The following is a 22,608-nucleotide window of genomic DNA, read 5'->3' as shown; positions in this document are numbered from 1 at the left end:
GATATAAACAAGAAACTTTCAGAACGTTTTGACTAAAGTTTCGTCGGAACGAATTTACGGAAAATTAACTAACGAACGGAGACGTAACAATATTTTATGCCAGAAATGATAAAATGCCTGCTGGAAATGTTTTTCTCGTGGAAAAGAAGGTTACAGTAAAATAACTCCAAACATATTGTTGAAAGTTTGGACAATGAAGTTAAACTTTTAAAAATGTTACCTCATTAACGCTTTAATAGGGAAAGATGTCTAGCACACAAATTATATTAAATATTAAAAACTAATTTGACAAAGGAAGTTTTTTATGCTTATAATAGATCGTAACTGTACGACTAATATCGTACACTTAAAAAAAACTGATTGTTGAAATATTTAATTTAATGTGATTAAAATTTAAAGATCGTGTGTAAATTCTCGGGAAACTAATTATATGTTTCTGAACATACTCGTGGTGGGCAGAGCACAGATAGCCCATTGTGTAGCTTTGTGCTTCATTACAAACAAACAGTATATCACGTATTGTGTAACATCAAAAAGTGATTAAAATATTAGGAAGAATGTTACTGAAATTCTTTCTAAAATAAAATTTGTTTATTCTTGTTGTTGTTGTTTACACATTATCCTCTGTATGTACTTGCACAGTGAAACCCTATAAAGAAAGATTGGTTAGGCTTACTTAACAGATATGAAAAGTTGTAAATTCTGTAAAATTATTGAACTCAGAATGAATTTATAAAACCCCATTGACTTTCTTTTATCAGGGTCTTAAATTCGTGTCGTTTTGTCGGCCCTGACCAGCTAGTAGGCCCGTGGCCAAACTAGAATTATAAAACAAATAAATTAATCGGCTCAACTTATATACACATACACATTTGCTTATAAAAAATAACATCTGGAAGTTAATTAGTGGAATTAATCTATAGATACATATCGTAGGAGTTAAATCTGATAAGGACCAGTTAGAGTTTCCAAGAAGGAGAGATAAAAAAAACTTTTAATATTTAGAGCAATTTGTTAGTGTATATTAGCTAGGAAACGTAAATTAAATAAAACAGTAATCAGGAAGATAATGAGAAGCGAGTAACAAAATATTATGACAGTTTCGAAAATGATTAAAATTAAAAAACTGACTGCTAAAACTAAACAGTGTACAAATGCATATACATGTTAATAAAGCTTTACTTCGTAATTCATATTGTTACGCTTCCGTTCGTAAGTTAATTTTCCATAAAAATTCTTTCCGAAGAAACTTTACTGATACAAGTCCTTTCTTAATTAAAACTGGTTTATTCTTTTTGAATACAACTTTGCAATACACTTAATTTCCACAGTCACGCTATAACAAACGCTATAATTCACAACAAATGTCTCACGTGCTCGACTAAACTGTCCGTATCTATCTCTGTCTGCAGTTCAATTGCACATTGTTGCCGTCACTTCTTGGCGGCTTATATATACAAGAATACCGCATATCTAGTAGCCTCTCGAGACTTCAGGAAGGGACGTGAACATTCGAGAATATGACGTGTTACTAGAGTCACGTGACCCCCGCTGTCGTAACAATATCAAAGTTAACTTTAACTATATCGTAGTCCATAAAAAATGTTGACTTAAACCAAAACTTTACATGGTAATTAATTAAAATTTTACCTTAACCAAGGCTTTACGTGGTATGATTTATTATAAAAAAAAACTAAATGAGCCAAAGCTTTACGTGATAATAAATTAAAATTTACCTAAACAAAATATTTACATCAGTCGCACTGAAGTTGTTGTGAAATATATTACAATGGATTTGCTCTTTAAAATTGTGAGATAGTAGTTGACAGATTAATTTAATAACTACACAAACAACCTGGATGTCTCGTTTGGTGAAAAAATAAATTATGTTAAAGCACGATTGATATAAGTCTATTTAAAAATTTTGAATCGTTTGTACAACATTATGACGTGTAATAACTTTCCTGACATTTTTGTAAATGAATGTGTTTATCAACAGAAAATCGTATAAAAACTCTAAAAGCTATATTTTACATAACTGTAATTCCAGGCTTAAGCCTACGTGTAAAATGTAATATATTAGACCAAACCATACCAGTAATTCCAGGCTTAAGCCTACGTGTGAAATGTAATATATTAGACCAAACCATACCAGTAATTCCAGGCTTAAGCCTACGTGTGAAATGTAATGCATTAGACCAAACCATACCAGTAATTCCAGGCTTAAGCCTACGTGTGAAATGTAATGCATTAGACCAAACCATACCAGTAATTCCAGGCTTAAGCCTACGTGTGAAATGTAATATATTTGACCAAACCATACCAGTAATTCTAGGCTTAAGCCTACGTGTAAAATGTAATATATTAGACCATGTGATAACTGTAATTCGAAGGCTAAGTCTAAGCGTAATGTAATACATTACATTAAACACTAAATTTACGGAGAACCGCCCTGTATTTTTTGTTTACGTGGACTTTTCAGAAACTATTGTGTAAAATTAACTTAATTTCATAGGTTAAAGTTTAAAGTAATGTAGGCATTTGTCAGAAAAAGTAAAACAAAAACATAAGTTCACTAGAGGTCGCTGCCCTTGAATATTGTTAGTTTGCCCTGCAGCCACAGGAGGCACAGATCGAGATGATTAGTTTGAACATGAAGTTTCTTTTCGTGAACAGCTAACACACTGACAGACTATTACAGAAAGCCTTCGTACATTCTGCACATGTGCTTCGTTCGGCCAAGTGTGCTACCTTGAACTATGACATTTGGCTTCAGGAGACACTGATGTAAGTTAGTTCTGTTAGGAAGTGGTAAGAATGTGTAAACAAACCGATTATAAACTGTTCTGAAACCTGTATTTACGAAGAAAGACCTGCTTCTACCATTGTGGGTCGTTGGACCTGTGACTGGACCTTGTCATGGTTGAATTAGCAAAGATGTCAATGTCCTGTATTCTGTTGCTTCCAGAAATGACAAGCACTGATGAACCTATAGGGCAATTATTTTCATGTATTTAAAACATGATGAATTATCAATACGTTATTTTGAATGAAGCGAGTATTTTATGTTGCAGTTTTTATGTTTTTTCTGTCACACATATTCAATGGTTGCGTTAATAATCAACTATCTTATTATCGTGTTAGTATCATATGATCAAAGAGAAACGTGAGCTACAACTGGCAGCAAAAAAATAACGTTACGTAATTTTCTTTCATTTTGTTCCTTAACCATTAACTGTAAATCGTGTACCATCATAACATATGACAATGTTACTTGAGTATAGCTGACCAATGTTATATCGAAACACGTAGCACGTTCTCCCTAATATAAACCACTTTATTATGCTTATAATATGCCAACTTATTATTACGACACCCCTGGCGGCCAAACAATTCATTCTCTTCGCATGATCAGATATTATGAAAAATATATAAAAAAATCTTGCGTTATTTAACCAGTACAAGCAGTTCTTCAGTTACTACAGTAAGTGGCAAAACAATAATCGTTAGTGAATAAATGTTAATTAATATTATTTTAGTATATTAACACATATATTACCTACTTCGACTTAAAATAAACGTTTATTACTACCAAATATCTTTTATCCTTTGTACAGTTTAATTAAAGAGTTGAAAATTTGTGTGGGAATGTCCGCACTATGTTTTCTACTTCCTGACCTAGAACCTTTCAGAGTTCACACGTACTTTTGTTCACGATAACATTTCATTTTTCTGCGTAGTTTTTACTAAAAATGTGGTGACTAAAGAATTACCTCGAGACTGATGAAATGCGTGAAGAGTAGGGGTATGTTGGAGGTATAGACAAATTCGTTTCAATTAAATTATATAATTTTTGTTAATCATTCGACAATGGTTCCGTCATTTTTTGACGGGCTTTTATACCGGTTTTGATATTATGTTTTCAATACTGAAAGCTAACGAAAATTCATGATGTCAGGAAAACACCTAGATTCAATAAGTCTTGATACAAAATGATAAAAACCCTATAACCCGATGGTTTATATGATGAAGTAACGGAAAGAATAGGCCTAATATTTATGCTAAAAATCCCACTGTTATATAAAGATGATAAGAAGATAATGTTAAAAATCAAGGGCTAGCGAAACAGCGAAACCAAAAAGCCTAAATATTTGCGACAAAATTCAGACTACTGGGATTAGATCTGAAGAAGGTACATCAAGGTGTTAAAACGTCTGAAACGGTTTAGTTTGACATATCATCACAGCAATACATAATTCTTTCGTTGTCCGGTTCTTTTTAATCATCTGATGAAAATAATTTGATGTCTACTCCACCTAACGATAATAAATTACTTTATTTCCTCTTTTAATGATTATAGAAATTTGGACACTTGTACTGTTGTACATTTGCTTGAGATCTACGTTACAAATGACGTTAAGTAACATAAAACAAGTGATCTTGTACAAAGTAAACGCAATAGCTAACATACTGACTAATTCAGTCTCTATATTAAAATCATCCTTGACTGCCTAATTCAACTCTTCAAACAGTTCACTTTCTAGCTATTCTTACGAGGCTTTAAGTAACGTTCGAATATGCTGGAACTTTACCTCACGCCCTTAGAGCGTTCCAGCTGTTCTATCTAGTATGTAGGCCTATCTCAAATTCCCGAACGTAGCGATACTATTAAGACCTGCTGCTCCCTCTAGATACTTTCTAAATTACAACATTAATCATCTGAAAGTTCCTTGTTTATATCTCCAGTCAGTTCAAAAAAACTTCCTGAAAGTTCCTTGTTTATATCTCCAGTCAGTTCTACAAAACTTTCTGAAAGTTCCTTGTTTATATCTCCAATCAGTTCTACGTGAGACGTGAGTTATAGCGTTGTTATAGAGCGACTGTTGAAATTAAGTGTATCGTAAAGTTGTATTCGGAAAGAATAAACCAGTTTTATTTAAGAAAGGACTTGTGTCTGGCCAACAATATTTTGTCCGCATACATTCAATTACTCATTACACTGTTGTCACGTTGTGAACGTCTTATATACACAAGACTAACACATATCTAGTAAATGCTAGGGCATTCTTGAAGTAACAGGATATTTCTAGAAAGAGGTGGCGTGATACTAGTCACGTGACCTCGCTGACGCAACAATACTTTATATATAAAAATGGCCATAAATGACCAAATACCTCATCCAAAAGAGGATGAAGGAGAAGAGGGTGCTGATACGTCCCCTCTAAATCTAGATGTGGGTAGCATTATTCTTAAATATATTAAAAAACACCACAACTATGCAAGGTATGTTAAAATGAAATCACTATTGAAAAAATATAAAAAGAATGTTGATAAAAATATTTTGTTTAAAATTAACAAGGTAACATATTACAGCCTAACATACTTATAAAATCCAGAGCAATTATTATAGAATTAAAGTAGTTATGTTGATAGAATTGACAGAAAATATTCCTATGCCCAGTTCAACATTACTTGTTAAACAAAAACAGTCACTAACTTTATGATTCCAATGCAACTGCTTGTTCTGATGAAGGGGTTCTGCAGGTCCTCTACTGATAGTAGTGAAAGTTGGTGTTTCAAGTTTAGAGATGTCTTCATCAAGATTATCTGAAAAGTATCTGTACTTAATTTGGTGCTAAAGTTGGCCAATAAAGCCACTAACAGTTTAAGGCTGAGGATATGTTATATGAACATTAATAATAAAAAAATTATCTGTATATCACATAAGCAGGAAATATAACCTATTTTATTTGTTTTGTGTTTGAATTTTGTGCAAAGCTACACAAGGGCTATCTGCTCTAGCCATCCCTAATTTAGCAGTGTAAGACAGCTACTCATCACCATCCACCGCCAACTCTTGGGCTACTCTTTTACCAACGAATAATGGGATTGACCATCACATTATAATGCCCCCACGGCTGAAAGGGCGAGCATATTTGGCAGGACGGGGATTCGAACCCGCGACCCTCAGATTGCAAGTCGAGCGTCCTAACCACCTGGCCATGCTAGGCCTACCTATTTTATTTACATCCCCCAAAAATCATTATATCCTGTTGAGAATTTATTGCTATAGACCTATCTAATCCTCACGTATAATAATTTCAAAACTAGTCTTGTTATTATTCAAGATCATGACTCCCAAAAGAAATTTTGCAGAATTAACTGTGACAATGAGGAGCAAGTTGAAACAGTCTGGTGTGATTGGCTAGTTTCCCTTAATATTTTGTCGAATGGCTCTCCAAATGAGCAAAATACCCAATTATAAATGTATCCTCTATGTTCTAGCTATGGTTCAAGAACAATTATGGGTATTTTGAACTCTGAAATTCATTTCAAAATGATGAATGATATAATATATAGAACAGGATGAATGACCAATAATTCACATTCCAGATCACATATCTGATCATCACTTGACTAATTTTCCTAACAATAAGCTGACTGGAGGGAGGTTTGACATTATTTTTAACAGTGGTTTTGCCTTATCATACTAATAATATTACAAATTGTAACTAGAGGATCTCTTTCAGGTTTTCCAAGACAAATTTCCCAGGAATTTTTACTGAATTTCCATTCCCTGATCCAAGGATATTTCGTGAGAATTCTCGAGAATTGTTTGTAAACTGTTTTGTTTTCAAAAAGTAATAAAATGTTAATAACATTTGTAATATTTTTACTAGGGTTTAATAATTTGAAAAATATAAATGCCAACATAAAATAAATAACAGAAAGGTCTTTGAACGAAAACTCAGTAATTATTATTACCTAACAGAAAATTGTTGAATTTGAAACTAGAAAATTTGGCACCCGATGAAAAATACTGAATAAAATGCAAATTTTCTTTCAATATGGCAAAACCCAGCACAAGTTGCAGCCCTAACTTTTCTTCAATGTCATTAGATTAATAAATGTAAGTAATTAATAAACATTATTCACAACCTGAAGAGGAATATCCCGGCAAAAAAATAGAAATTAATGGATTCAGTGAAGATTCAGATAACATAGAGCATCAAGTTTTTGCTTGATGTAGTAGTTGGGGAATGGAATGTGTAGTGCCCGCTTTTAGTTTTATGGCCTACAGATAGTAAATGGTTCGGATGATTTGCTAGAGATAATGGTGCCAATTTAGATGTTAAAAACAATAATGAGATTCATGGTAGAGGATGGGGAAGAAGAGTTTCAACAGGAGTCAGACTTGGATGAAAGGGATCACAAGCTCATTCTAGACAAACAAAAAGGGGATGTTGCCCAACATCTTATCATAATTCCTTTAAATTTGTTTCTAAAATTTTAAGATTTAAACTTTGCTAATGGATATATTTTAAAAATCAAGTTAATTATCATTTTACATTTTTTTAAAAGATTTATATAGTTGTTTCCACCATTTAACATAAAACAAGCTTAAAACATATTCCTATCTTAGATTTAAAAAAATGATACAGGATAAAAATGACAAGAACGAAAAATCGAAAAAAACATTTAACAGATTCTCTGCCATGTGGCTTCAATGAGTTAATTAAACATATTATAGTTGTCCATATAAATATTAGATACCTGGATTTAGTAAAAAAAGAAAAGTGTGGTTGGCACTAGGGGTAGGAATTATTAATACTACTAGTGGTAGCAAATGTGTTAATAAATCCCCTCACAGATGACAACTTTTTTTGTCATGTCTTCTAAAGCTGAAATTACAAAGTTGGCAAAAAAATATTTTGTTAACATACTTTCCATTCAAGGAAAATTTTCAAATTGATTTGAGTGAAGAAAAAGAAATAAATGTTGTAGACAAATCAGATAGTGATCTCTCATTATCTCGGCAGCTACAAAATGAGATTAATGCTACCATGAAAACTAAGGCCTTGACTCTGGATTACAATAAATCTTTAAACAAGGAATATTTAATATATAAGTTGATTGGAAATCTAACAGATAACTTGCAGAAGCTCAAAGATGGATTAAAAACAATTAAACTGACTTCAACAGAAAGTGAGCATGTTTTTAATCTTACAAAACTTTAAGTGTCAATTATCTATTAAAGATAAAGCTATTGTGCTTTTTCAAATGCTATTGTTGGAAAAAAAAAAATTTAAATAACATTTTTTTTTATTTTTGTGTTATAAAATGAAAATATAGTTTTTTCAATATTTTATTTGGAGTGGATTTAGACCACATATGATCTTTATCACCACTTAGAAAATATAATTTTAAAAAAATTCTCCAGGAATTCCCAGGATTCTGGGAATATCTGAAAGAATGTCCTAGTTCCAAAAAATTAAAATATGTTCGGGAATGAGACCCTATAATTTCAACTATCCTTTGATTGTTTGAATAGGTAGCTCAAAATTTATTTTTGTCTTGCAGAAATATGGCCTAAGTGTGAAAATGTCAGAAAATACATTTATAAATGATAGCTAAATTATATCACGTAATTAACCCTACTTGCAGTTGTAATAGTTTAATAAACATTTTATTTCATTACTGTGCAGATGTAAAATTCAGACAAACAGTGTCTCTCCTATTGTCTTTTGGCAAAACTAATTGCCCAGCATTTATTTCTGCAGCTTGGTGTAAAACTCTTTTTTTTTTTTTTTAATTTTTGTGCAAAGTTACACAGAGGCTATCTCTGCATAGCCATCCTTAAATTTGAACTGAAGACTTGAGGAAAGCTAGTTGGTCAACAATACACACAGCCAGTTTTTATGCTACTTTTGTAGGGCTGTTAGTACTAGATGCCTACCATTTGCCAATCGTGTTTAATGTCATAAACTGACAAGCAGTCAGTTGTACTTTTGTACAGAAGTCAACAGCACAGGTTTATCACCACACATTTACTATATAACCTACTGGAAGCATTTTTCTGCAAGACGTTAAATGTCATAACTATACCATCTCGACTTACATTTTCTTTAAATTGTCAATCTGTAGAAGTCAATAGATCTAATACCTTATAATTATGGTTCTGGTGTATATTGTAAATGTTTCAGTGTGAACATAATGAAAATAATGTGTACTATTTGAAATATATAATATGTTATAGTGTACTCTTGTTTTCATATATCTATGACTGATAATAACAAAACCCAGCCTAAAACTAACAACAAGAGATTGACATTATAAGATAGAAAAGGAAACCAGCTTTATTTAAGTAATTTCACTGGTAGTTTAGGCATCATAAACATTAACATTTTCCTAAAATGAAAATGTATTTCTAATAGTACTTACCTCCACTGACACTGATAGCTATTACTTGACCACCAGGGTTTCTTCTTTGCCCATTTAAGCATTGGTCTGATTTTTTCTCATTTGCTCCAGTCTTTTATACCCCACTCATTTGCCCTTGGCGATATTTGTCTCGTGATATTCTCCACCTACGTCAATGCACCCATAGATCCTGCTACTGTATATAAGCAGCTCATTCAGATAATTTTATCACTTATTTAAGACTGATACCATCCCAGTCTCTAACACTGGCTTTTAGTGGGGAGGAAGGGTGGGAGAGTGTCAGTGCAGGTAAGTATTATTGGAAATACATTTTCAATTTAGAAAAATGTTAACTTCTAAAACATACTTACCTCTGCTGCCACTTATAGCTAGAATTCCACATTAAGAAGGTGGAGGGGCTGGCGAGGGCATTATCCATACAGATAGCATCTGCATAGATGATGGGTGTACTAAGATAAAAGTGGTACCCGAGTGGGGGAACAGCACTACATCCAGAACAGGTATGTTCTTCACCCTGAACTTAGTTTCTGAATCCAGGATGGAATTGTACATGGGTGAACATCACTTTAGGCCAGCTCCAATCAGATAGCTGAGGTTCCACTACTTGGGGTTGGAATTAAGGAGTTTTGTTCCCTATATCCCATGTCGGTGACTAGGGCAAATGGACCACAACATTATATATAAATATATATATATATATATATATACATACTTGATTGGATCCCCACCTGTAGCCATAGAGTGATGCATTCCACATCATGATAAGAAGGTATACAACACCTAAGCGGACAAACCTTCTCCTCCACCTGAAGAAGCCTGAAAAGCAACACCCTAGACTTGGAACAACGGGATCGTGTATGCCTTACTCAACCAAAGGAACAGAACCCACCCAGTCTGGAATTATGAACATTCATCCTCACTCCCAACTGAATGGGCAAAGAGCCTTCCACTTGCTCTCGGAATTATGGGGAGGACATGGAACAACTGTGTTCAACCAAGGACCAAGGATGGCACCACCCCACGTTCGGAATTACAAGGAGATATTGGACCTCCTCCATGAACAATATACTGAACTGATATTGATCAAAAAGAAGGGCCATGCACACCCCAACCAGACAGTCAAGCATCAAATCTGAACCAGTATTATGAGTAGGCTCCTGCGTAGGATGGTGCCACTCCTACCAACATCTGAGAAAAACACATCCAGGGACCCGGATAGGAGGGCCCCCAACTTCTCTAAGAGAGGAGGAATTCACTCTAATACTCTTAAGGAAAAGCCTCTGTCCACCACCCCAGCAACTGGAAACCAGGTGTGGTAAGGACTCCCAAACTCCACTAGTAGAATCTAGGGGGTAATGCAGATTGGGGAGTACTAAGGAACAGAACTCTGGAAACAGTGCAATAGGTGAACCAAGTTCCCTAAATTTTTAAACACAAAATGGGTGGGATTTATTCAATCTGATGATTGGCAGAGACGAGCAGTATCCCCTTTAGCTTTACTCATAATAGTCCATGAGTGGTGGTCCAGGATAGTATGGTAATACCACCTGGTGAGCTCCTAGGTGGTCTTATGGAACACCTCATTTCTACAGAGCCTGTTGCAACCAGTAGTATTTATAGTGAAATAGTAGTTGCTAGTGCAGAATTAGTTTGATAAAAACGCATCTGTCTGGGCAACACTGGCCACAGAGTGGGATCCTGTGAAAACAAGGTAAGGGACCCTGAAAGGTAGAAATAAAAATACTCAGAAATAGTTAAGATAGTAACATGGAGTAGGGAAAAACCCTCATATGAAGAGACTGCCAGATCAGGAAAATAATGTGAGATAAAGGTATTAGGGGAGGTCCACACAGTGACCTCCAGCGGACAATTCGACCAGGCTGCTTAAGACATAGAAAAGAGAAGTCTGATTAGATGTGACTCACAGAAGATACCTCTCCTTCAAATAGAACCCAGAATAAAGTGTTGTCTAGTATCTCTAAAGGTATAAGTGCAGACAACAAAACCTTCAAGCCCTCACTGAACATGACTAAGATTGAAATCTGATTGGACATAGAAAGCAAGAGTAGGCAGATGAATTGGAGAAAAGGATTAAACCCCTTTCTTGTCTGACAGTGTTGGGTAAGAAAAATTGGTCTGAAGAAGTAGAAAGAATGGGAAGGTGGTCTGTGGACAAACAGTGCAAATCACTCCAACTGGTGATGTCCATAGGTCAGCAGCCACGAAAAAATAAACCTGCAGGTAAAGAGGGATACATGGCATATAAAAGTCAGGTCACAAACATGTGTAATGAAAGAACATGTAACCTGAATCTATCTGTTAGGTAACTTGAATGGTCATTTGGGACCAATTATCCAAAACAATGTGATGTTCTTTTCATCAGTGAAATTGTTTGCATGTTAAATCTATTTGAAAGTTACAGATTTTTTTTTTTATAGGAAGACATCAAATAAGTTTAATAAGGTTTGGTGAATATAGTATGTGATGGTAAAGAGATGGTATGTGATTGGTGAATTTTGTTACTAGATTCACCATCATGACACATATATTATGTTTACAAATGTTCAAGTTATTAAAGGTGTTTTGAATTTAAATCAAAGTATGTTAAATTACAATAAATGTTTTTAAGACCTAAATCATTTTCATTGTAATTTATGTTTTATGTAACACTGTTCACGACACCCCTGTAACACATTGTAATAAAGGCTTAGACACCCTCTCACCCGCATAGCATTATGTAATTTTTAATAGTCCTCATTTATTGTACAATTTATGATCAAATATCATTTTTTATAATTGTCACCAATCAATTTTATATTTAAAAAACTTCCTGTCACAGAATCAATATTCATAAGAAAAATCGCCCCATCACAAGTTGTCCTAGTAACAATGTGGCAGTAACGAAATGTCCAGTAACTAAATGTTCATAACAAAATGTCCAGATCCCATGGTAAAATATTATAATCACTCAAGTCCTTATTTACTGAATATTATTTTTATGTTTATTGTATTCAAACAATGTACATAAATTAATTGGCAAACTGACTAATTAATTATTTATAACTGTTATAATGATATGTTTTCAATAAAAAACATTATTACCATTAGTGAAGTGAGACATGTTTTCATAATCTGATTATCAATTTAGCTGATTTACACAATATCAATGGGGATTATTATACATTTAAAAAAATGGTAACCACCAACAGAAACACTAGTATTAACAAGACAAGTAATGTGTTTTTATGAAGACCATGATTTAATGTGAATATCATTTGATTGGATAACAATTAAGGATGTACATTCCTGTGTTTAATATTCTTCTGAGTATGTCCTTATCATATTAATTGTTGTAAAGTTCATCAACTTTTAAAAATGAAACCTACATTTAGCATTTGAAATTTCCTCCTCCCCCGCTTTCATGTCATTCTCTTCTTCCTCCTCCTCTTCACCTACTGAAATGGTTCCACCACCACCACCACATTTTTTACCTAAAACTTTTCTTACTCTTGTTCCTTTTCGACCTCTACCTCTTCCTTTTCCCTTTAGTTTGAGAGAAATATTCTTTCTCACAGAAGGACTCAGTGTGGTCCCCGTGTTCCCTTCTGAGTCAAGTTCCAAGTCATCTGGAATGACAGTTTATAAAAACAGATATGATTGACCAACAAACTAACTATTAAGCAGGCCCAGTTTCAATTGAATTTTAAAACTGAAAACTGCCACATTCTGTGATTTAAGATTTTAATGTTGTACATACAGAACTTTAAAAGCTTAGACCAGATAATGAAAAAAAAAGAAATTGTTACCCAAGCAACTAAGAGTGAAGAGAAAGAAAGTACTGTGATCAAAAATTAGAATATATACAATATACACTTATTATCTTTGTATTAAACTTTATGTTATGCACCAGAAAATATGCTCAATACCAGAAACCAAAACTACAGTTCATTGTATTACTATACATTACTACATAAAAATTTCAAATTGACACTAGAGCCACAGTTGTATCTTTATTTTTAGCAATCTTACTCCCTAAATGGAATTTTGAAAAACTATAAAATGTTTTTGGCAACTTTATTAACATTTGATTTTATTTTTCATTCATCAAAATAATCAAAGTTTCTACATTTAATCAAGTTTACATTATACAAATAATGGTCCAAATTACAATTATTTTGAATAATATGATTACCTTCATGAATATATTTCCAAAACTCTTAAACACAAAACGTTGCACAAAAGATACTGAAGCCAAAAGACCATTACGTGTTTAAGGCTTCTTAAAAAGTAACTGAATCTTGTGTTACCTCATTTGATTATTCATACTCCTAAGTAGTGAAGTTTAAAAAGTATTATGTTTATGATCTTAACATAACCTATGAACAACAAGGAACCATATGGCCTTTTGTGGCTGACCTTGTACACCTGCCCTTGGGATAAGTAAAAACTGAAACCCACCCTTTATTTTTCAGGAAATCATTGATTCCCCTCTTAAACTCCTGTAAAGTGCTGATGGCAACTCATTCCATACATCAATCACCCTGTTAGAAAAATAAAATTATCTCAACTTAAGCCTTGTCTGATTTTCCAAGTTTTAAGCTTAAGTCCTCTCATCTTCAGAAAACAGCACAAAGAAAGCAGATGGCTTAATATTAACATTTTCTTACACTGAAAATATATTTCTGATAAATACTTACCTATTCTCACACAAAGCTATCTCGATCTTCTTTAGCAATGTTAAAAAACTTTCTCACTCAGCGCACCACTCTATATATCCCATCAATTTCACACTATTTTTGAAGATGTAAATATCATGTGACTACTCTCCACCAATAGTATTGTGCCACCTATAGTTGTGCAGCTATCTCTCTCTCTCTACTACTCTCACTCAATCTTCACTCTAAAAGAAGAACACCGACAGTGGGGAGGAAGGGTGGGAAGTGTGTGAGATGAGGGAAGTACCTATTGAAAATACATTTTCAATCTAAGAAAATGTTAACTTCCGATACGGTCTTATTTCCACTCATATAAAGCTAGAATACCACATTGCAAAGGGGCCAGTTTAGATGCACAACATTGAAACCAAGTGGAAAGTGACTGCCCAGAATGAACGGGTGTGCTCCAAAATGAAAAAGCACACTTCTGGAACAAGTATGCTCTTCACCCTTCAAGTAGGAAATGAATCTAATAAGGGCAGAAAAAAGGATGTGCACAAGTGCAATTTGTTCTGAGATGTGCAATCCATAGTAGAATATAAAAGAAGTTAGCTATGTTCATACACAACCTTAATTGGACAGACGAGGTTCCATAACTTGTCCTTGGCATTAGCAGGTTGGGATAAAAAAAAGAAGAAGATAAAAACAAATATATTGTGACATAAACATAGTGGCTAGGGCATGTGGACTAGTCTACATATACTCATCAACCCCAACCATAAGTAAACAGAGTGTCATACGTCTAGCAACAGGAACTACAAAGAGGAAGTTAGCTTTCAGCTGAAACCAGACTCCCAAAACCACCATAGGAGCACGAAGTACAACAAACTGAACCTGGCATTATGGGATTGTGGCATTGCCTCTACTCAACTGTAAAAACAGGGTAATATCTGTATCCAGTATTACAAGCAGAAATCATAACTCAATCAATCGTAAATGCATGGAAGAGACATCCTACACCTGGAATTACGAGTAGAACATGGAACATTTGCTCAACTGTAGAAACAGTGTATGTACATTCTGTTGCCAGTATTATAAGGCAGATGGAAATCCCCCAAACTCAACCATAGGAGGAGGGAAAGAACATCCTGCAACTGGAATTATTGAGAAGAGGGGCCTCTACTGCACACAACCATACGAACAGGGCGGTGTCACCCCAAATCTAGTACTATAAGCAGGATCCCGCATAGCCTGGACCTGCTCCAATTGAAAGCTGTTCACCAGGGGAAATGGAAGGAGGGAAACCAGCTTTGCCCTCTTCTCACTGAATGTATAGTCATGAGTACATATGTTAAATTTCTAAACCCACTCAGGAGGAAGCCTCCATGGTCCACCACCCTAGTGACTGGGAAGGGTAAGGACTCCTGTGCTCCACTGGAAGAAAAAAAAGGAGGGGGGAAGTAAACATGGTGGGGAGTCCAGAGGAACATCACACTGATGAAAGTGAAATGGGTGTCTGAAATTCCCTATTTTGAAAAGCAGGGTTGGCAGGAATGGCAAGAAATCTCCTTCTGCTTAACTCATAAAGTCCATGAGTGACAGTCCATCTAGAAATATATATACCAATGGTTATACCACCAATGGTCTTGCAGAACACCCCATTTCTACAGTGAGCATTATAGTGCAATAAATAAATAGTGAGGGTTTGAGGTAAAGCATACCTTGCCAGGCAACACCCATCACAGAGTGGTAAAAACGAGGGTTGCTGATAATAAAAGCATAAACAAAAAAAGTTGATAAGACTTACTCCAATCAAAGGAGAACAGACGTGTGTAGAATCACAATGGGAGGGAGACAGTATCAACCTGAGAATATACAGCCAGATCATGCAGATGATGAGCAACGATAGTATTGGGAGTAGTCCACATTCTGGCCTGAGCAATCTCCTCCAAAGAGCAGTGAAGGCATGCAGCCAAAAAAATGGTGATATGATGAATTTGAAGTAATGTTGTGGTGACAGCGTACTTCCATGGATAAGTTCGAATGCACCATCCTAATGAATTGACGAACCCAACCAATTTATGTGACAGGGAATAGATTACACGAAACAGAAAGGTTTCAGCGAATAAAAAGTCGGGACCCATGAAGCCCAAAAGGAGGCAGTAAGTGCCACATAACACCATAAGAAGCAAACCAGCATGACTCGAAAGAAGAGGAAAAGGAGGGAGATGAAAGGGGAAGACAAAACTTATGAAATTTGGAGAAATGGAAGGTGTTTGACAAGGCTGCCGATAGCTAGACATGGTCAAAGTGGACAAGCCTTTGCCAAACAACCAGATGAAGAATTGGGAAAGATGAGAAACAGAAGGGTGGAAAGGACAAAAGCCGCAGAAGGTAGACCATTGCCCTTGTTAAACAGATATGGAAGAAGGTATGATGGATCAGGAAATGAAAGATGCAACACGTGGAGTCAGTTTCTGGGCTAAGGCAATGGATCTGAAAAAGTCATGGATGAAGAAAGAGCATGGTGATGTCTGGATGAACAATGTCCAACCAAGGTTGATGGAGTAGAGACCAAGAGAGAAGTAAGTGTAGGAGAAGTTGTACAAGAAAGGTTGGAGAAGAGGGAAGGGAACCATTTTTGTGCCAGTCAACATGGAGCCTCAAGTAGGATTAGAAACTGAGTGATTTGGATTAGGGATATAACTGGAGAGGAGTTGAATAGGAGGGTAAGAATAGAAGTTATACTCTTCCAATCTTGACTGAATGTGTCCATTCCCAGAGCTAGTGAGCATGGAATGAGAGGCCTAAAAGAAGGAAGTTTGGTGTTCCAGTAGGTAGTCAAAACATCAACATGAGGTATTCCCAGCTGAGAACACACCTACAGAAAGACCTGTGAATCGAGGGACCACTCCATGGAAAAAATCTTGTTACGTTGAAATAAATGATCCTCAATCAGATTCACCATGTGGTGACTGTGGGCCCAGAAAAGGAGATCCAGTGTCTCAAAGCACAGAGACCCTGATTTGGTACCCTCTTGCTTGGTGATATACGTGACCCCTGAGGAGTTGTCAGAGTTTACCTTAACCACCCTTCCCTGCAGGAGAGGAAGAAAGTGGGACAAAGCTTGACAAACTGCCAAAAGTTTGAGAATGTTGATATGGAGAAAATATTCCTCGACTAACCACAGACTGGAAATCTCCTGAGCGTCAAGGTAAGCACCCCAACATCTAAAGATGCATATGTGAACAGATGTAAATCCGGACAAGTGGAGGAAACAGAATCCCTACTGTCTAGCCACCAAGCCAAGCTGGCCCTGATTGTGGAAGAAATGGTAAAAAAGGTGATCCAAGGGATCTGAGATGTTCCAATGATCAAGGAGTGTCCACTGAAGAGAATGCATATGAGCTTGACCCATGAGTATGAGAGCTTTTAAGGAAGCCAACATCCCAAAGAGACAGAACCTCTTGAGCTGTGAGAGAATGTGAGGTGAGGGTCTTGTGGACTACATGCTCCATATCACAAAGACAAAGAGGAGAATGTTGGGCTCAACTGAGGTTGGAATTGAATAAAACCTCAAATGAACAATGTATTGAGTGAGGGTAAGAATGGACTTCACCTTTATCAGGATTCCTCCTGTGCTGCTTCTTGTAGGAGCAGATGAGTGTGGTCTCTGGACTGTGAATGGGAAGAAGTGAGCAGGAGCCAATCATCCATTTGAAGATGAGTGCGAAGACCCATCAAATGAAGATGTCAGTCAAATATTCTTACCATCTGAAAAAACACATAAGGATCTGGGGTTAGTCCAAATGGAAGAGCCCTAAACTGGAACACTCGACTTCGAGCTATAAATAACTATCAACGATGTGGGTGGTGGGGAGATGAATCCCAAATTGTACAGTACAAGGAGAAAAATTGGATTACAGTGTCAAGAATGTAGGAAATGTAGCTAAAGCAAAGCTCAGCCCTATGAATGGGGAAGGAAGAAACACATCAGAGATGTTGGAATAAAAAAATAAATTAAGTCCTACACTGACAAAAATTAAGATTATAAAGCACATGTTGAACAATGATGGAAAAAATTATTCATATAGAAAACTGAAATAGATGTTACCAGTAGGAATGAGTAAAGTACAAATTATCTAAACATACCTAGTTGACAAAGTACTCATTAATATTGAACTGATAAAACATTGAAATTTCCCTAGTTTACAAAGTATGTAATGTAACATTATATATTTATATATATTTACTATTTTTATTATATTGACCTTCCAGCTGTGCCTGGCTAACAATACAGAAGTTACTATGACACGGCGCATGTGCATTCCTGTTACCGTATCCAATAATATATATAACTAACGATTAGTCTTTACAAAGTGACTTGTCTTGGCTGTGTTTTAGTGGACTAGTATTTTGTAAAATACAGTCACATTTCAATTAATATACATTATATATGTATATACATTATTACTATTTACAAATAAGTTCTTAAAACATAGCACAATTATCTCTTCCACTTATGACATCTGTACTCGTTTCTCACTGTTGTAAGTCGCTAAGCCTTAATGAAATTTCTCATGTGGAGGATGTGAAAAGAAAATTTTTTTTAGGTTTTTATATATACATTTTAATGACCAAAAAATCATAAATTACTATATCAATACCATAGAATTCCACTATAATTTATCAAGCATAGTAACAAAGCTGTATTTGAGTCTAAAAAAATATGAAATTTTGAGCTCACTAAAGACTTACCTTATTGTTTGAAATCTTGTATGAAAAAAATGAAATTAACAGAATCACACATCAAAATGACTGAGAAAACCACTAGAAGTGGGACATTCTGAGCTTTCGATTGGTTATTCATGTCATATATAGAAGTAAGTATATATATGGGACCGTTTCCAAAAATGGAAAGAGGTGACGGGTGGGAGGGGCACTGTGTTTGATTCAGTACATGAGCGATATCTTAGCAAACAGAAAAGATAAGAGGTTCTTATTTTATATTATAGCTAGTTAATATCAGTAGTTTGAGTTCTTAATTTATACAAAACTGTAGATTTTGTATTTTGACATCACAGACATCTAATCTGAACCAGTGCTACATTTAAATTAAGAAATTAACTAATGTATAATACCAAAATTTGAATTATAATCTACAATTTGATACCAAACTTATTGACATAAATCTATAAAATAGTAGTTCAATAAAATTTTGAATGCGAGTCAACAAACGTGATGACATGGCCTTTGACATGTGACCTGTTGCAAAAGGGTTAATAGTACTCCACAAATAAGCTTTAATAAAAACAGTGTTTAACTCGATATATTAAGTTTTGTTGTCATGCCACAGTCCAAAAAAGCATAGAGAATTGTCAGTAGAGCAGAGAGTTTGCATAAAAGCTTTATGTGATGCTGGTTGGACTCTCAGACAAATTGCTGCAGACTTGAAATGCTCACCAAACACTGTCAAGTACACCCTACATTGTGAGACCGACACAGATAAATTTGAAAATAGGAAAGGAAGAACACCTAAACTCAATTATACTGATGTTAAGTATCTTCATTTATGCAGCCTTCAGGACAGAAGGAAGACTGCCACTGATCTCAAGCATGAGATAAATGACCATGTACCAAATGACAGAAAAGTGTCCAGATCTACAGTATTGAGAAGACTCAACAAGAATGGAATATTTGGTCGTGTAGCAGTTATAAAACCTTTACTTCTATCTCCAAATATTGTAAAGGAGACTGAAATTTGTTAAAAAGTACAAAACTGGTGTGTTGATGATTGGAAAAGAGTGTTATGGACAGATGAGACCAAGTTTGAAATATCTAGTTAAAAGCGTAGGTTGTACGCCTGGCAGAAGAAAGGTGAAAGATACTTACCTCAATGCATAGCACCTATCATGAAGCAGGGGAAGCAGTATGATGGTTTGCGGGTGTTTTTCTGCTGAGACAACAGGAGATTTTTACAAATTAGATGAAATAATGGACCAGTGCAAGTACCATCAGATACTGATCTGTCATGGTATACTCAGTAGTTTGCATATTATTGGTAAAGGATTCTACTACCAAGAAGATAATGAACCCAAACACTCATCCAACCTATGCAGAAATTACTTAGCTAAGAAAGAAGCTGCTGGAGTCATTCAAATTATGCAATGGCCCCCACAGAGCCCTAATCTCAACCCAATTGAGCAGATCTGGGATTTAATAGATCAAAAACTTGACAAATCAAAAGTCACTTCCAAAGCAACTTTATGGGAGTGTATTAGAGACATTTGGAGTAAATTCCCAAAGGACAAAAACTGAGGAATGATCAAAGCTGGTTAAATTGAAACAGAGCTATGATAGGTTGCTAATCTCCTATCTTCATGGGAATAATAAAAGATGAGAGTAAGACCACAGAGTGAGGTCAAAGAATTATTCCATGGTATTCTAATCAGGTGAGGTGGAAAGTGAAAGTTCAGAAAAAACCCATGAAAAAGTACTTGAGTAACCAAATAGTCTGGGGAAAAGGAAGTCAGTCCACAGAAGTACTAAGTGGAAAAGTTTAACTCCCACCAGACTAAAGATAAGGGGTGGCTCCAGAAACAAGTCACCACCAAGAGGCCTAGGTAGAGGTGGCAACCCCATAAAGCTATAAAGGGTGAGAAACCTGGTAGGGTCCCTTGGTCCAAGAAAGGCAAGAAACAAAAGTGAGAAGATATGACAGCAGACAGGCTGCATTAGCTCAAGAGTATAAAAAAACAATCCCTCCCCAAAAATAAACAACCCCATTATATAGAAAGTGTGCAAGACAAAGGGCTTTGAGAGAATACTGAGGGAAGCAAATGTAGAAAGGAAGGTATCCTAACAAATTAGGAACCAAGTTAGTAGAGACACAGTGAAAGAAAATTGATGGCAAGGTGGAAAACATGTATGTGCAAGTTTTCTCAGTAAAGCTTACAGGGTTGTTATGTAAAGCTTCTAAGAGAATGTGAAGCATGAACAGATAGTGAAGAAGTTGAACAAGTAAGAGAAGATGATGAGTAGATGGAAGGAGACAAAGAGAAAAAGGAGAAGATCTCCAAGCTTAAAAAAAAAAAAAGGAGACTAAAGTGATATAAGTTCAGGTAACAAGGAGTCCAAGATTCAGTCAAAAACAAACTTCATGGACTTCTGAAGAAAATGAAAGATTTTACTTTCATTGCAAATTGTTGTTTTTAAAAGGCATACTTGAATTATGTTCAATACTATCTTTACAAGTTGAAAAGGAGGACATATTTATGAAGTACTTCTTTCAATGAAAATGATAAAAAATTCTCTACAGACTATATACTGACAGAATAAGCAGCAGATCCCAGCTGTGAAAACTTGACCAAAAAGTCTGATACTATCTTAACATAACATAATGTTTTGGGACAACAAGGGACCCTTTTTTTCCATCATCAAGTACAAGTAGTTTCCCTGTGTCTATGTAAACTACTTGTACCTGATGATGACAAAAGCTTGTTGAAACATTGTACATTTGTAATAGTTTCTTTCACTACCCTTTCAAGCCATCTCCAAACTATTTTTGCAGGTTTACCTTCTTCACAATTGGCTGGTGAACACTCAGAACACACTGTAGTTAGCACTGATCAATGCTGACTAAATTTAATCAAAGAACAGTTTCCTATAGGCACCACTTGACTTTGATTTAACTTGTTAGCTAAGTTAACCTTTCAGTTTTTAGTGGCAGGGCCTTTTCTATTTACAACTCTACAGCTAGGTTTAGGAATGTTTTTTTTAGCATAGAGCTACACAATGGGCCGTCTGCTCTCTGTCCACCTCAAGGAATCAAACCACAGATTTTAGTGATTTAAGTCCAGAGCCTTATAGCTGACTCACCAAAGGACAGGTTTAGGATGGTAACAATTGCCTTACTACCTCTACTAACAACTAGTTATTTTAAAGACTTGCCTACTTCAGTATTGGTGTTCTAAACTACTGATGAATATGTTAAGGTTGTATGATAATGAATGTTGACTTGTAAAGAATATCATTTTGGTAGACTTGAAAATGTGTGTACCTGGATGACAGTGTTAAGTTTCTCAATGGTGGTAGTTGTTTTTTAAACAAGAATTTCAGTTTACTTTCATATGCTTAGTGATTATCTCATGTAAGTGCCTATCTTTAAAGACATGAGATGTGGCTATTACTTAGTAATTTTAAATAGGTATATTTTATACTTGCTAATGACTTTATTTTTAATTACCTAGTCAATAAGTACTACAAGAAGGTGGACTTAATTTTTAGAATTTCAATCAATTATATTATTTTGTTATTTTTTAAAAAATAAATTGAAAGATAAATGTCAGTTTGTTACTTACTACATACCTATTTCCTTCAATACTCAAACCTCTTAGAAACTATAATTTGAAAAAAACAAACAATACTAACAATAACTATGGGCTGTTTGATAGGGACTATTTACAGCTCCTGACCATTTTTCAAACGTGAAGAATTGTAACATGTTAGAAAAATAATTCAGTGATGGGATACTAGAACAACATCTAACTTACAAAACATAATTATAGGGGAAGTCCTAAAATGTTTGGAATATAGAGCAAATAAAGGTGATTTGATTCAAGTGTGCAGTATTGTTACAGGACTATTTAAATGGTCAAACAAAAATGGTTGGAAATACAAAGTTGAAGATTAGGAGTACTTAGCAGTGAAATTCCAGACTGATATACATTTT

The 22,608-nt window shown here is 35.0% G+C and overlaps 1 protein-coding gene across 3 annotated transcripts in view; it reads right to left on the bottom strand.

Annotated features, from left to right (window-relative positions):
* Nucleotides 1–22,608, bottom strand: part of LOC106457767 (E3 ubiquitin-protein ligase Hakai-like) — a 35,710-nt gene that overhangs the window by 11,894 nt on the left and 1,208 nt on the right. For all 3 annotated transcript variants that reach the window (XR_002610246.1, XM_013917211.2, XM_022383797.1), the window contains exons 2-3: nt 12,609–12,848; nt 5,498–5,607 (exon numbers count right to left, since the gene is read on the bottom strand). Coding sequence is in view for 2 of the 3 variants with exons in the window: in XM_013917211.2 (XP_013772665.1) it covers nt 5,498–5,607; nt 12,609–12,848 (350 nt within the window). In the remaining variant the exon portion in view is untranslated. The remainder of the gene's footprint in view (nt 1–5,497; nt 5,608–12,608; nt 12,849–22,608) is intronic.

Source organism: Limulus polyphemus, unplaced genomic scaffold (genome assembly GCF_000517525.1).
Source record: "Limulus polyphemus unplaced genomic scaffold, Limulus_polyphemus-2.1.2 Scaffold371, whole genome shotgun sequence".
Lineage (NCBI taxonomy): Eukaryota > Metazoa > Arthropoda > Merostomata > Xiphosura > Limulidae > Limulus > Limulus polyphemus.
Note: the sequence above shows the minus strand (reverse complement) of the source record. Positions and strands in the feature narration are given on the sequence as shown.